Below are 15,716 nucleotides of genomic sequence, written 5' to 3' on the forward strand. Positions count from 1 at the left end.
GAGTGTTGATCGCCCATTCCCTTGAGAACGAATGATGTAATGCTTTTGCTACAACATTTCCTGTTGTGTAAAACGTCATTCTGTCCTACGCCGACAGGTTTCGCTGTGGAAACATTTAAATAATGGCATGCCTGTTGTTCTAGTTGAACGAAGCACGGATCCTTTTTGTATTTTTTATGTTAAACATACGAGATATTATAATAATACAGCTAAAACATATTTGAACCACAAAACTCCATAGCTTGACTGCAACGGGGCTTTTATTTTGAAATGTGTCGGCAGGTTGTTTTTGAGTGTCTTATTGACGGTATCTTCACAGAGACTACTGAAGCAGTGAGGAAAGAGAAGAGAATTGCTACCACCGTCTGTAGTTATTTATTTCCCTATATTTTCTGAATGACGACAACGCATCTCTGACAAGGACCCTCGAAGGGACTACCCACCATGTCGACTGAGGAGGAGAGGGGGGTAGTTCGCGTCAAAGTCAAGGTGAGAAATTGTGGGGAACGAGCGGCAGGTTGACGATGGAGAGAAACCCCATCACACACAGAGAACAACACAACAGAATGAAAATAAATTAATACATTATTCAAGTATTTTGGTTGCCCATCTGCTACTGTTTAATCTTTTCAGAGCTCCTTCGGTGAGCTTTTATCAGCTCTCTTATTCATTTTCATCGTTTGCCTCGCTTACATGGCATCTTTGTTGTTTACATCGTGACTGCATCATATGTACTTCAGCAAACTGGCCCGTGTTGTTTTTAAATAGTATGAAACGAACATTTGTATAGATATTTATACAGAAAGCATTCCAATTAGGTGTTTTTGTTTGTTTTCTGTTTAAATCACGTACGTGTAATATATAGCATAAAATAGTTTGACATACACTGGTATTGATCAGTCAGTCGTTTTACGACAATACAGTGTTTGTGTTTTTAATTTTATTTTTTTCAGCATCTAAAGAAGAACGAGATGTAAAACAAACATGTGTGATGCTGAGCTTATCGTGAGTCATGTTTGCAGGTGTCACATGATCAGTTTGCTATTAAATTGTTTAAATTGTTTCCACCCACTTCCCAGTCATACACTGTGTATATAAGACTAATCAAACAATAGAAAGAGAAGGCATTTGTTGTGTGATCTATTAGAAATGTAGGTCTGAGACGCTATAAATGATTAAATAGCACTTAACTAAAGTGTTGGTCCATTGGGTCTCACTTGTCTATAAAGGCTTTTTGGGTAAGAACTATGGTCAGCGAATTAAATCACAGTGAATTTGGGATTAATCAAACAGCTAGACCAAGTCAACCCAAAACGTTAATAATAATAAATTAATAGGTTGAAATTTTACAAAAGAGATTAGTTGGGTTTTGGTACATGTTGTTGAAGTGCATCGTCTATATAGACTTCCTACAGAAGTAATAAAGTTTAAGGATAGTGGCACCATCAATAGAGACTGAACACAGGCTCCTGAATAAAAAATGTGTCATCTGAGCAGCAATGCAAAGGACTATACAATACAACACCCAAATAGTTAATATTCCGCTTCAGATCCTCTTTCCTTTCTCACATTTAATTTTTTGTTCACAGAAGTGTGAAGGGGTTTTGCCGGTGGAGTTCCGCTCCTTTGCTGTGGATCCTCAAATAACATCGCTGGAGGTGTTGCAGCATATACTGATACGAGCCTTTGAGCTGAATGGGTAAGCCTGAATTTTCAAAATTATACTACAGCTGAATTGATATAGTTAGAAATACAAAGCTCATGGGTTTGATTCCAGGGAGGGAACAAATTCACTGCCAAATTTGTAAATGTCGTTATGTAATATTTAATTTTTAGATCAATCAATTGCAGCGAACGTAGATCTGGTCCATAGATTTTCTTCTGGTCTTTGTAGGAAACGCAACTTTGGGATTAGCTACCTGTCCCATGACCGGGGAGGTGTGGAAGTGTATGTGTCTCTGCTGTCTGACTGGGATTTAGATGCTGCATTCGTCAGTGCGGCAAAGCCTTTCCTCCAGCTTAAGATGGACATCAAACCATCAGAGGACAGTGAGTAACTGCTTGTACCTTCTAGTGAGAGGGTATTAAATGTCTGTCAATCTCAGATCCTGAAATTCTGCCACAGCACTCATACAAGCCAAATGTATTTGTTTATATAGTGCTTCTATCTATCTATCTATCTATCTATCTATCTATCTATCTATCTATCTATCTATCTATCTATCTATCTATCTATCTATCTATCTATCTATCTATCTATCTATCTATCTATCTATCTATCTAAGCAGCTTTATAAGAAAGAAAAAACTGAAAACGGTAAAGTTACTTCATATATAATATATGTTTATTGTCCTCATAAATAGATCATAATCTAATAAGGTCAAAAGAAAACTCTTTATACTTTTCTTTTGACTATTGATCATTTAGTCAATTAATATGATAAATAGGAGGCATCGTATTAAATTGAACATGCCTATCGATCTTAAATGTACTGTAAAAAAAAGTTCTACTTAAAAAAATAAGATATCTGGTTCCCTTAATTTTGAATTAATTCACTTAAAAATATTAACTAATTTTTTTAAGTTCAACATTTTGTTTAGGCAACCAGGTAACTTACTTTAAGTTAAACCAACAAATCTTTTTTTACATTATGGAAATGGCTCCTAAAAGAAAAGATATATAAGAGCAGGAGTTTGACATTACATTAAGAATTTGAAATACAATGACAGCAGCATAAAAACATAGAGAAATTGTAGCTACATCATTAATTGCACCACACACCTACAAAGTTAAAACAGTGACCTCTTTAAATGAAATCCACTTTTTTTGAGTTAAACATTTGATTTTTGTCGTTTTTGGAATCCATTCAGCCGATCTCCAGGTCTGGCGCTACCACTTTTAGCATAGCTTAGCACAATCCATTGAATCTGATTAGACCATTAGCATCACGCTGAAAAACAACCAAAGAGTTTGGATATTTTTTTTTTTTCTATTTAAAACTTGACTCTTCTGTAGATACATCGTGTACTAAGACCGACGGAAAATTAAAAGTTGCAATTTTCTAGGCAGATATGGCTAGGAACTATACTCTCATTCTGGCGTAATAATCAAGGACTTTGCTGCCGTAACATGGCTGCAGGGGGCGCAATGATATTACGCAGCAGCTGAAAATAGTCCCTTAGTAATTTTCAATAGCCGGGGACTATTTTCGGGCACTGCGTAATATTATTGCGCCTCCAAAGTCTTTGATTATTATGCCAGAATGAGAGTATAGTTCATATCATTTTCTGCCTAGATATTAAAATGCCTTTTAATTTTCCGTCGGTCTTAGTACACGATGTAACTATAGAAGAGTCAAGTTTTAAATAGACAAAATATCAAAACTCTTTGGTTATTTTTGAGCTTGATTCTAAATGGTCTAATCAGATTCAATGGATTATGCTAAGCTATGCTAAAAGTAGTACTGCCAGACCCGGAGATCAGCTGAATGGATTCCAAAACGGTAAAAATCAAATGTTTAACTCATGGGGAGCTAGAAAATTAGCATATTTTTTTAAAAAGTGGAGTTTACCTTTAAGATTAAAAATTATTCAGTTTTTGGTAATTAAAGTGGAATGTGAAATGCTTTTCAACTACAGAAAACAAAGATGACAAAAAGATGAAAAAAGAATAACAAAATTATAGGCTAGTTATAGCACAGACTGCAGTCCATTACAGTCTATTTTATTCAGACTGCTCTGTTCTGAAGTGCTATTTTGTGATCATTTATTTCTGGTCTCTTTAGGCCAATTCACACTGATCCAACAGATGAGTCTGTTGGGTCAGTGTGAAACCCCTTTTGGAAGTTGTTGGATCAAAGTAAATGATACTTTAGAATGTGGGTGTCTGTTGGAGTTGGTAGTTGTCTGACCAGTGTGAATTGGCCTTTTAAGGTCCAGTATTGGAGGACTGGGACATTATCAGCCCTAAGGATGTGATTGGCTCAGACCAGCTGCAGGGAGAGAAGAGGTCCCTAGCATCTACTGCGCTTCCCTTCACCCAGTCACTTCTGTCACAGGTGACACAATATGTTCTTGTCAGCCAGCTGTTTACTAGCCAGTTCACAATCTACTGGCTTGTGTAGTAATTTAGTCACATTGAAGGGCAGTAGATATTTAAGGCTACCATTAAAGCTGTTCCTGATGTTTTGTTAGAAATCTGTACAAACACTGTATCTATTCCTTAATCTTTTTGCTTTTCGCATTCAGGTGGGCCGCACCCTGTCGCGGGTACAGCAGGCTTTGAGTTGGTCCTATGGGGAAGAGGTAAAACCGTTCAAGCCTCCCTTAAGTGATACTGAATTCCATAACTACTTGAACAGCCAAGGTCAACTGACCCGACCGGAAGAACTTAGGCTTCGTATATACCACGGAGGGGTCGAGCCATCTTTACGCAAGGTATCTAATCTAACATACTGTTTTTATATTGAGAATGAGCGAGTAAGGGTTAAAGTGTATATATAATTGTCATTCTGGTGATGATTAAACTATGATGGTCCATACTATACCTTTCCAGCGACATTGCTTGGTTTTGCTTTTTCTTTATATTTATCTGCACTATTTTGGGTTGAGATTTATGTATTGTATAATATGTAAACTAAGAAAAACTTGGTTCTCTTTAATATGCCTAAAATAATGTTCATCCTCATAAAATTTTTAACTAACTTCATTGTTTTTATTCCTGTATCATGGCAGGTTGTATGGCGCTATCTTCTTAACGTGTACCCAGATGGTCTGACAGGACAGGAGAGAATGGACTACATGAAGAGGAAGACAAGAGAGTACGACCAGCTAAAGAGCGAGTGGAGTTCACGAGTTAGCCAAGAAGATCTGGAGTTCATCCGGGGAAACGTTCTCAAAGATGTTCTTAGAACGGACCGAGCACATCCATACTACGCAGGTTCAGAAGACAGCCCTCATCTCACCGCCTTGACTGATCTCCTCACCACCTTCGCTATTACGCACCCACAGGTAAGCACTGGTGGATACTACAATCCAATTGATCCTACACTGCATCCTGTGAAATATAAACTATCCTGATATTTTACAGGTGTCTTATTGCCAAGGTATGAGTGATATCGCCTCGCCAATCCTCGCCGTCATGGACAACGAGGCTCACGCTTTCATTTGTTTTTGTGGCATTATGAAACGCCTTGAGGGCAATTTCCGCCCTGATGGTCAGCTTATGTCCATTAAGTTCCAGCATCTCAAACTGCTTCTTCAGTATTCAGATCCGGAGTTTTATGCCTACCTAGTCTCTAAAGGTGCAGATGATCTGTTTTTCTGCTACCGCTGGCTGCTTCTAGAACTGAAGCGTGAGTTTGCTTTCGATGATGCTTTGCGAATGCTGGAGGTCACTTGGAGCTCTTTGCCACCTGACCCACCAGAGACAGAGGTGGAGCTTCTGGGGCCATCAGTCGAGGCGGATCAGTCCACCAGTCCACGGGAATTCCATCAGAACATGGAAATGGAGGAGATGGAAGAGGATCAGACGGAAAGGCAGAGACGACGCCACATGCTAAGACCATTTAGAGAGGAGGCGGATGGGGGCCGTAAACCTGTTGTAAAGGAGGAGAAGGGATCGCAAAGGGAAGGTGAGGAAGAAAATGGTACGGTCAAGAAGAATGATGTCACTCCAGCTCCACCATTTGAAAAACAGGCCAGTTTTGGAGAGTTTAAATACTATAGCGGTCGCAGCGGGGACAGTTTTGAAATGAATGAGAATGATTGCTCTGATCCAACATTATCTCCAGTGCAGTTTAAGTCAGTACACTCCACACTGCCGTTCTCCATCCGGCAGTCCACAGAGGAAAGCGAGGAGGATGTTGGAGAACAAGAACCTCTTATCAGTGGTACTTGCACACCTTCATCTCCAGGCCAGAGGGACTCTCCCAATGGCCAGGCAGCTTCCCCAGCATCCGGTCTGCCAAACTGTAGAAGTAGCTCCTCCAATCAATCACTGGAAGCGTCTTATTCTCCATCCAGCTGGAGAACGGCCTCTCCCGATGCCATGTCGAAATGCACATCCTCTTCATCTAGTGAAGACAAAGCAGTGTCTCCCGATAAAGCACCTGGAGGATTTGCGTCCTTACAAGCTGAGGCTCAATCTCCATCAGTGATCCCAGGGAAATCATCACTGGCATCTCCATCGCAGGGTTACAGCCGTTCGCTTCTTTCTTCCCCAGTTTTATCCTTCGGCAAGCCCAAACCGTTCTCCAGCAATCTCCCTTCCCCTTGCAAACCCAGTGGATCTGGCACCAGCTCTCCGAACACAACAAAATCAGAGGGGGGCGGAGCCAAACCTTGCTCACTTCCCCCTCCGCAAGAGTTTGGGAAAGGGAATCCCTTTATGCTGTTCCTTTGTCTGTCCATTCTGCTGGAGCACCGTGACCACATTGTTAAAAACAGCCTGGATTATAATGAGCTGGCCATGCACTTTGACCGCTTGGTCCGTCGCCACAACCTCGGGCGTGTTCTGCAGCGAGCTAAAGCCCTTTTTGCAGATTATCTGCAGAGTGAGGTGTGGGACTCTGAGGAAGGAGATGAAGTCAGTTTGGACTCCCCAGCGACAGCTGCGGCATCCCCCCAAACGCCCACCACCAGACCCCCTTTTCTCAATGTACAGCCCTCTCAGGGTTCCTGCTCAAATTCAACATATAATCTGGCTAATACCATTCCCTCCCCAACTGTTCCCATTGCTTGTTCTCCATCAGCTTCCTGATTCCTTGCAGTATTTCTTCTTTAGCAACCAGCCCCAAAAAACAAATAGACACAGAGTCATTACAGAAACAAGTTTGACAGTACTTCACACAATATGTTTGTGCTCTACACATGCTTTATGATGAGACTTGTTTTATGGTTAAAACCAAAGCTCGGTGACTTTTTCATTTCCCTCACGTCAAGCCCTCATCCTTGTACTGTACTTTTTTATTGCACTTTATTGTTTGTCCTTTGAAAGGACAGGCTTCTTTGAGTTTCATTTCACTTTGTATATACTGTAACACTTTTGAAATGATAACTTTAGAAACGCACATTATGAACATGTAAAACCCCTTTGTATTAGCCTCAATTATTAAAATTTGTTAAACTTCTTGCCAGCATCACATGTGGTTTTGGTATATTAATAACTGTCCATTGTGCTTTTAAAACCTTAAGCCTTGACTTTTGTTTGTACAGAACATTTGAACAGGATATCTGGGATTCAGTACGGGATGAAGGTGCTGACACGTTATTTAGTGTCTTGTGAATGTGAAACTTGAATAGAACAGATAACATTCAATCTTATATTCATCAAATTAATAATTGAATTTCTGATAAAGCTGAAGTCTATAGTGTAGAGCAGCGTTTACATGTAAGCTGTAGAATAAGTTGCCGTGGATCCTAAAGATATTGTTATTAGTGGGTGTTCTTTACCAAATATTTTCCCACAGTCAGAAATGTTGGCATTAATGCACAAGTGCTTTGTCGCTGTTGAAATGAATGGCTGTTTGTTTGCTTTCACTTATTCTTGCCTTTGTGGGAAAAGTGCCTCATTTCAGTATTTTTTCCTTTTCTTATACTATCGGTCTACATTATTTCTCTCGCTCTTTTCTATGTGTGTATATTTATCATTTCATTACGTTATTGTGTCTTTCTAAAGCTTGTCTGTTCATTTGTTGCCATCACTACTGATAAAGGATCACTACTGATATAAAGCACCTTTAGTAGGATGCTGTTCAACGAACAACCTGTACTTTCATTCTTTACGTCTTAATACCAAGTGTTCTTTTTCCTTTATCTACTAAGTGCTAAAACGATAAACCTGCACATGGACATAAAAAAGGATTACCCTGAAAAGTGAAACAGTTACTGATCCTGATCATCAAGAGTTACGTTCAAAACATGTATGTACAGTATGATGTGTTATTCTGATTTGGCTTGATTGTGTATGATAGTATTCTTTATTCATATCCTTAAAGAGATATGTTGGATTGAATGCTTGCAATACTCCTGTTTGTATAATAATAAATTCACTGAATATTGATATTGAATGTGTCATTACTGAGGGTTGTGGCTAGAAGGGATACAGCTTTGGCCGAAATCTCGCGATGTTTTTATCCCAAACCTAACCTTAACCCTGGAGAACCCACTGATCAAAGTTGGCCAATGTTAATTGCTGCTAAGAGAATGGTTCTTGGGTTCTCCAGGGTTAAACACAAACATTTTCGGGATGTAGGCTGTATCTGTATCATTTCTAGCAAGAACCGCTGTTTTTATCCTAACCCACCTTAACTCAACATCTCACAAGTTTTGGTCCGAGATGGGCAATTTTCTGTCAACCGAAACTGCTGAAATCAGATTCAGTACACAGCCGTCATCACCCATTTATTCCAGGCAATCTCCTTCAGTGTCTGTTTGAGAAGAGAACTTTGGCAGAGAAACTTAATGAAGGTAACGTAAAAGAGTTGGGACCAGATCAGCCTAACCGTTTGCCATACTTATTATGGTAGGCTAAAACTGTGTTACAAATGGTAATTAATCCGCCTAAAAGCATGTTACAACGCTTTTACTATGATAAAACTCATGGTAATTTAAATAATTGCGGTAAATATGAAAAATATTTGTATATTATAATATTGTGTATAAAATGTTTTTTGTTAAACATCCCAGTTCCCCATGCACTCTGTTACTTGTGGTTAATTGTTCTGAGAATGTATGTACGTTTATTTGTTTGTCCTGAATTCGTAACATTTTAAATGATACTCAAATGCATAATACTACATTATAATGTGTACAAGAGCGTCACCATCAGGTTGATTTACGCAAGGACACTAAACGCCTGTCAAAAGTATTCTTTATGGGGCGGTTTCCCGCACAGGAATTAGTCTGAGAGCTGTCCAAACTGAAAACAACTTGCACGGACATATGTAAAAATACATCGGTGACAGCTATGTGCTGAGTTATCTACATCTTAAGTTCCCCAATACAATAAAACACCACCCGTTAAGCTTTAAGAGGATTCGGCTGACAAAAAAGTTTGAAAACGTATACATATTTAATAAAATACTAAAATGTTAAAACTTACTAAAATATAATTAATTCACAAACCATACTATTAAATTGTTTCGCATTAGTGTAAAAGAAAAATATACGAGCCAGCCAGGAGTCGAACCTAGAATCTTCTGATCCGTAGTCAGACGCGTTATCCATTGCGCCACTGGCCCGATGAAAACACGTAGTACCCACGTGACTCTATATAACGAATCCAACTCCACTTCGCGTATATATAATTTGATATAACAGAATTATACAGGGTTTGAAATGACGGGAGAGTCGTGATAACAGAATTTTTGGGAAAAAAGACGAAGAAAGCTAAAAAAAAAAAAAAAAAAAGAAGAGACACAACGAAAGCGTCATTTGATTAAAGTTATACACTATTAAATCCTCAGCCTAAGAAAGCTACAATCCTTCGTTTTTGTTAGTTAAACACCACATAATATAAACAAAACGTCCTTTTGTACATCCAGCAGATGCCGCTGCCTGCTCAGAATCTCACCAGCCGAAATAGCTCAGTTGGGAGAGCGTTAGACTGAAGATCTAAAGGTCCCTGGTTCGATCCCGGGTTTCGGCATTTTGTAATCAAATAAAGATTGTCAGCAGTATCGTAGACATTGCGCTATTTTAACCGATAAACTATTTTTAAGGTTTTAGCATAGGCAGACTTTGTTGGGGGCACTGATATTGTGATATTGTATGAGAAATATAAATAAAATAAAATTATTATTAATAATCTTTAGTTGGTAGACTAAGTAAAAAAAGGTTTTTAAAAAAGTAATTAAATATTTTTGTTAATTTTAAACTATGCTTAATAAACTAAGGCAGTCCCTTAATCTTTCTGTTCCCCCTTAATTACAACTCTGCTTATGGGTGTTAGTAGTGGTTTATTTTTCAGCATCATAACCATGTGCAGACCTTCCATGACAGAACTTACAAACCCATTGCAATTCCTGCAATAGATCATACTGCATGCAAGTGTTTTTTATCTAACTCGGTAGAGCATTGATTGTGGGTTCAATCCCACTTAACACACATTCTGGTATGTACAGCTTGAATGCCCATATAAATCCCTTTGGTTAAAAGCATCCAAATGTGTAAATGTATTATTTTATTGCAGAGATTACAAAAGTGATTTACAAAAAGTTCATAATCAGCAAAGTAATCAATTCACAGCATACAACAAGGCTAATAAGGCATAGTATTTCAGCATGTATATTTTGAATGCACTGTAAGTTGCTCTGGATAAAAGCAACTGCTACATGCATAAATGTAGCGTAATGTAATATTTCATAAGACAACAGCAAGCTGTTGAGATAATTTCCACTGTTGAATCATCCTCATTATCTTTAGTCAGTCCTGGAAACAGTAAGAATATTTGTTACGCTCTTTGAATTTCTATAATTAATATACATAAGATTAGGGTATACAATTAAATGTAATACCTTATCCTAGCAATCAGGGAGATTTTTACATTCCCTTGTCTCTTTTTCATCTTTTACATCTTCACAAAGGAACAGTGGAGTCCCTGAGAAAATGTTGATGTTTCGGACACTTTGGGAGATAAAAAACAAACATTGAATGGTGAAACATTACAAAATAAATGGGGCTACATTACAATATACTTTTAAAAAATGCAGCATGAAGTTAATAGAACTTGGTTTTGCAAGTCAATTCAACCAAGCCAATTCATTTGTGATAAGTTGACATACCTTGAAAAACTTTTAACTTGTTGAAAGTTGAAACTAAGTTGAAACTGTTAAACCTATATATTTTTACAGTGTATTTTTCTAGTAATGGAATAGCAATTTTAAAGTAAACATTTCAAACATATGAATGCTTAAAATTCACCTACCTGTATCCAGAGATGTCAGGAACACACACTTTTTCTCTTATTTGAGTCGAGTTTGGCCCACAGTTTGGTTTGCAAAAACTCCATCTACTCCATTCTGACAGCACGCCTTTCACTAAACACAAACAAGATTGTTTTGAAACATTATTTAGCAACATAGGCCCCTGTGGCTCCAAGTCATCTCATTTGTTTAGCATACAAAATGTATCATCTTTTAATTTGTAAAATTAATTCTATACAATAAAAGAGAGTTCTGTCAATGCCACGTCTTTAGATTAATCTTTGCACTCACTTGGACAGCCTTTAATATCATAGCAATCCCCGTGGTCCACAATCTCTCCATCACAGGGATTTCCATTAAACGCTGTGCCTTCACAGTTTCTTATTCTCCGCCGGGTTCCCTCTCTGTTTTTGCAGGTAATTTTTCTATTGGAAGGTGGTTTACATGGACCCCACGGTCCCCATTCAGTCCATACCCCATTTCCTAAAAGAACAAAATAAAAAAGAACATGACAAGATGTAACATACAGTATCATACATGTTTTGTTAAGTTTAAAAAAAATCTTACTTGGACAGGGGGTGGAAGTAGTACAGACACTATTTTTTTGGGCAGAACCATGGCATTGTGTGCCACCATATTTGGGTTCAGGAGAATCGCACAGCCGTCTTTGTGTCTGTCGGCCGATCCCACATGTCACAGAGCAGGGTGTTGGCTCTGACCAAGAGCCCCAATTTCCATCAACTATAGAGGAATTTTGTTTTTTGTTATAAATAAAATTCAAAGTGTTATTTAAGAATACATCAAATGTCATTTTCTTTAAATATTTAATGGAAAAAATAGTGTATTACTTTGGCAGAAAGGTAATCCAGTGCAAGATTGACTGTCTGTGTCAGAGTCCTCACAGGCTCTGCCACGTGGAACTGTGGATGGAGGAGGGTTGGTGCATGTCCTCTTACGAAATTGTTTTGGGGGCTCACGTCCTTCATTAGCACAAGTTCCCTGACATGGACCCCAGCTTCCCCAGTTGGACCACCCGCCATGAACTAGGTATAAAAAAAACATGTTCTTAATTTTCATTCTACTAATCATTTAGTTTAAATATATGTCTCGTCAAATGGTTTGTAGGTGTACACTCTTAAAAGGACACTCCACTTTTTTTGAAAATATGCTAGTTTTCCAGCTCCCCTAGAGTTAAATATTAGATTTTTACCATTTTTTCCATTCAGCTGATCTCCGTGTCTGGCGGTACCACTTTTAGCATAGCTTAGCATAATCCATTGAATCTGATTAGACCATTAGCATCACGCTAAAAAATAACCAAAGAGTTTCTATATTTTTCCTATTTAAAACTTGACTCTTCTGTAGTTACATTTTGTACTAAGATCGATGTAAAAATAAGATTTTCGATTTTCTAGGCAGATATGGCTAGGAACTATTCTCTCATTCTGGCGTAATAATCAAGGATTTTGCTGCTGTAACATGGCTGCAGCAGGCGGAGTGATATTATGCACTGCACAAAAATAATCCCCTTGGTTACTTTCAGTAGCTGGTGACTATTTTCAAGTTCTGCATAATATCGTTGCGCCTGCTGCAGCCATGTTACAGCCAATGGATTTCAAAACAGTAAAAATCAAATGTTTAACTCTAGGGGAGCTGGAAAATGAGCATATTTTCCAAAAAGAGAAGTGTCCCTTTAAAAAAAATGGATAATAAAATGTTTTTTGTCAGGCTTTGTGGTTCCTTAAAGAGCCTTTTATTTGCATAAAAGATTCTGTGTAGAGGAAAACCGTTCTTCTTCTTTAGACTATGAAAATGTTAAAACGTGTGCCATTGTGAATATGGCACAAAACCCTTTTTTTTTTTTTGCTGTGTTTAGAACAAAAGAAGGAAACGTATCTTACTTGGACAGACAATTTCAATGCTGCAATCAGCAGTTTCTTCTGCAGGACCGTTACAGGAAGCACCACATTGGGGAGGTGGGTTGGTGCAGGTTCTTTGCCTTTTTTTAATTCCATTTTCACATGTAACTGAACATGGCTGCCAATCCCCCCACTCGGACCAACCACCTTCCACTGAACACCAGAAAAATATCAAATATTAGTTTGTTGCGATTGTTTTCATCTTAATTTTGGTATCTTTTTTACCTGGGCAACAGTTTTGTTCTGTACACGACTCAGTTTGAAACGTTCCCAGGTCCTCAGGGTCTAAGCAAACCCCAATTCCGTAACACTTCCGCTGCCTTTGCCTAACTCCCTCTTTACAACTGACTGTACACTTGCTCCAGGGAGACCATTCAGTCCATGCTGCCGGCCTGAAAGTAAGCAGACAAGGACTTATTTTGGATAAATACATCATTTAATTTCTAGGATGCTTGTGTCTGTCCCATTTAAGTGATTCAGTAGATTAATGATCATCTTCTACACTCAAAAGAAATTGGTGCAAAATAGCACCAAAAGCAGGTATGAAGAACCATAAGGGGTGATATAAAACCACGTATGGTTCTACAGAGCACAATATGGTGCTACATATGTGCAATATGACACCTAAAATGGTTCCCCTATATGATTATGAGCCAGTGAACCGCTTTTAGTGCTATTTTGCACAGTTTGTTTTTAGAGTCTATCGGGTGCTTTAAAATAAACAAATGCTTTATCGGCTTAAACACTATACATAAGTTATCTGTAAAATGTTTCATAAAAGTGATGTCACTTTTAAAGTTTCTTATTTTAATATTCTGGTGAACTGTAAAATATAAAGAAGTTTACTGAACAGTGTTAAACTTACCCGCAGGACTTACAAACTCCATCTGATTCTGTATAGCCATAGCTGGGGTTCATGCAACAATCATCTACATCAGCCTCACCCAAAAGATCACTACAAATCCCAGTGGACGGGGAAAATTCAGAAAAACACTGAGCATTCTCTGAAATTTAAGAAAAAGGTATATGTCACTAATATGTTAAAGAATTACATTGTATATTGAAATAACAGACACAGAGATATTTCTGTAAAATAAAGATGTACATCAAATTACTATTTACTGACATTGAGCTTGGAAAAGGCACTTTATAAATAAAACTTATTTTTATTAATATTATTATTTACTCCTATTAACATTAAACAAAGATTTTGCAGAGAGAATGTTTGTTTAATTGTCATCTAATTATAATAGTCATTAATCACAAATGGCATTAAAAAAACTTACCTTGCCACAAATTATTCGTTTTAGAGATATATGGTATATAACTTATGAATAAATATCACTAACCTGCTTGTCGGATGTAAATCCCCAGAAGCATCATGACACAACAGATTAGATTCATGGTTAAATCAATCAGATGGAAATTCTGGATCTAAAATAAAAATAAAAAAATTTAAACAAACCTTAATATAAAATACAGAAAAACATGTTAAATACAGTGCAGAGATTTGATTGTCAGAAAAAAGTAAGCACAGAAATAGCTAAAAATCTGTCCAAGTTTGGATCACACAAATTATTGTATGGTTCAAGTACAGTGTTTAGTTTTAGTTCAGTCTTGTTTTCAGTCTGCTAGTGTTTGCTGTAAACCACTTACCTTGCACAGCTGCCCTTCGTTTCTTGTTGGACTTCATATTGGGTGGTCTGTTACACCCTCCCCACATGGTCACTTTCAGTAATCAGAGAGAGAAATGTGTAAAAACAGGAATTGTGCATTGTGAAACTGATAAGCCAGCTTCCTTTATCATAGCACAATTTTTGTGGGTTACAAAAGGGTAAAATATTTTCAGTTTCACCCCTTCATCACTATAGTGATAGTAAATCAAAATATAAGAAGTATATTTGAAAAAAAAAAACATAACTTACACATAATAATGCTTGTGTTAGAAGACTGTTATCTGCAACTGTCAACTGGATTAAAATGTGATGTGATTTAGTTCTTTTCAGAGGATAGTGTAGAGGGGTTCAGCTAAACGTTTTTGCATTTCTCTTTAATCCCAATATAACAGTCCTGTTTTTATCACTTTTTATAAGTTTACAGGAAGGTCAGTGCTAAACTTCGAGAATAATCAAGATTGGACCGATAACAAAAATTGATAAAATAATACATCCAAAAGCTTAGAGGTTCCTGTTTATATTGTGCAAGTAATTTTCATTGTGCAATCACACACACACACACACACAAAAGTGTATTCTGCTCTAAAAATCTAAAAATACTCTGTATGGGATCTGTTTCTGAAATACTGAAGAACTGGAATTGCACAACCCCCTGACACTGCACATAATTCTAAACAAACAATATAAGGCATACAGTATTTATTTATTTCATTTGCAATTTAGTTTTCTTATGCAATGTTTTAAACTTAAATGTTAAACTTATGCAAGAACAAAGAGCTAACATGCAAGACTGGGTTAAAAAATAGACTTGTTGTATGTCTGTTATACAAAACTTTCATTAGTTTTTCAAAATGAATCACTGTTCTGTTTCACTGTGTGGAAAAAAATAAGTTTTAATCTTTGAAAGGCATAGTTACACTAATTTATTTTTGTAAAGTCCTCCTCTTTGACTTTCTGGTCTAATAGCCCCATCTGTAGGATCAGTTGGAACTCGTATCTATTTGACTCGATTACGTTCCTGTACAAGTATTATTTCAAAGTAGTTTTCGCATTATTGATTTTAAAGTTTCTAAACAATTTTAAACTTCGCGGGAAATAACATCTATGATTTAGATAAATTATTTAATATTCTTGCCTCTGTGAATTACGTAACATTCACGCCATGCTTTACGTGTGCTGCAACCACACAAACGCCTT

The 15,716-nt window shown here is 37.4% G+C and overlaps 2 protein-coding genes and 2 non-coding genes across 5 annotated transcripts; 2 read left to right on the forward strand and 2 right to left on the reverse strand.

The window, feature by feature from the left end:
- The first annotated feature begins 118 nt into the window (after positions 1–118).
- On the forward strand, positions 119–8,063 carry tbc1d25 (TBC1 domain family, member 25). 2 transcript variants are annotated; one of them, XM_065246967.2, is made up of 8 exons: positions 119–489; positions 954–1,005; positions 1,590–1,699; positions 1,895–2,049; positions 3,933–4,057; positions 4,248–4,436; positions 4,734–5,009; positions 5,089–8,063. In XM_065246967.2, exons 2-8 carry the CDS (start codon positions 985–987, stop codon positions 6,757–6,759), a joined length of 2,547 nt encoding a protein of 848 aa, XP_065103039.1. In that variant the 5' UTR covers positions 119–489; positions 954–984; the 3' UTR covers positions 6,760–8,063. The 2 variants fall into 2 exon arrangements, with proteins under 2 accessions (XP_065103039.1, XP_065103038.1); XM_065246966.2 differs by lacking the exon at positions 954–1,005.
- A 1,105-nt stretch (positions 8,064–9,168) lies between these two features.
- On the reverse strand, positions 9,169–9,241 carry trnar-acg (transfer RNA arginine (anticodon ACG)). The gene has a single exon. It is a non-coding gene; the product is annotated as a tRNA-Arg (tRNA).
- Positions 9,242–9,575: 334 nt separating this feature from the next.
- On the forward strand, positions 9,576–9,648 carry trnaf-gaa (transfer RNA phenylalanine (anticodon GAA)). Its single transcript has one exon. It is a non-coding gene; the product is annotated as a tRNA-Phe (tRNA).
- Positions 9,649–10,161: 513 nt separating this feature from the next.
- On the reverse strand, positions 10,162–14,556 carry LOC135729364 (properdin-like). Its single transcript, XM_065246969.2, has 11 exons — positions 14,500–14,556; positions 14,193–14,277; positions 13,709–13,847; positions 13,069–13,235; positions 12,826–12,996; positions 11,773–11,967; positions 11,492–11,665; positions 11,216–11,407; positions 10,927–11,038; positions 10,517–10,625; positions 10,162–10,430 (listed from the first exon to the last, which is right to left on the reverse strand). Exons 2-10 carry the CDS (start codon positions 14,245–14,247, stop codon positions 10,523–10,525), a joined length of 1,308 nt encoding a protein of 435 aa, XP_065103041.1. The 5' UTR covers positions 14,248–14,277; positions 14,500–14,556; the 3' UTR covers positions 10,162–10,430; positions 10,517–10,522.
- Positions 14,557–15,716: the final 1,160 nt, after the last annotated feature.

This window comes from Paramisgurnus dabryanus, chromosome 11 (genome assembly GCF_030506205.2).
Source record: "Paramisgurnus dabryanus chromosome 11, PD_genome_1.1, whole genome shotgun sequence".
Taxonomy (NCBI): domain Eukaryota; kingdom Metazoa; phylum Chordata; class Actinopteri; order Cypriniformes; family Cobitidae; genus Paramisgurnus; species Paramisgurnus dabryanus.

What these genes read in the sequence shown, in the direction of transcription:
- tbc1d25 (XM_065246966.2), top strand. Translation starts at nt 445, where the DNA reads ATGTCGACTGAGGAGGAGAGGGGGGTAGTTCGCGTCAAAGTCAAG. An exon ending in CGAGCCTTTGAGCTGAATGG is followed by an intron (nt 1,700 to 1,894) that starts GTAAGCCTGAAT and finishes TGGTCTTTGTAG; the next exon opens with GAAACGCAACTTTGGGATTA. An exon ending in TCGCTATTACGCACCCACAG is followed by an intron (nt 5,010 to 5,088) that starts GTAAGCACTGGT and finishes GATATTTTACAG; the next exon opens with GTGTCTTATTGCCAAGGTAT.
- LOC135729364 (XM_065246969.2), bottom strand. Translation starts at nt 14,247, where the DNA reads ATGAATCTAATCTGTTGTGTCATGATGCTTCTGGGGATTTACATCCGA. An exon ending in GATTTACATCCGACAAGCAG is followed by an intron (nt 13,848 to 14,192) that starts GTTAGTGATATT and finishes CTTAAATTTCAG; the next exon opens with AGAATGCTCAGTGTTTTTCT. An exon ending in TACTTCCACCCCCTGTCCAA is followed by an intron (nt 11,408 to 11,491) that starts GTAAGATTTTTT and finishes TTGTTCTTTTAG; the next exon opens with GAAATGGGGTATGGACTGAA.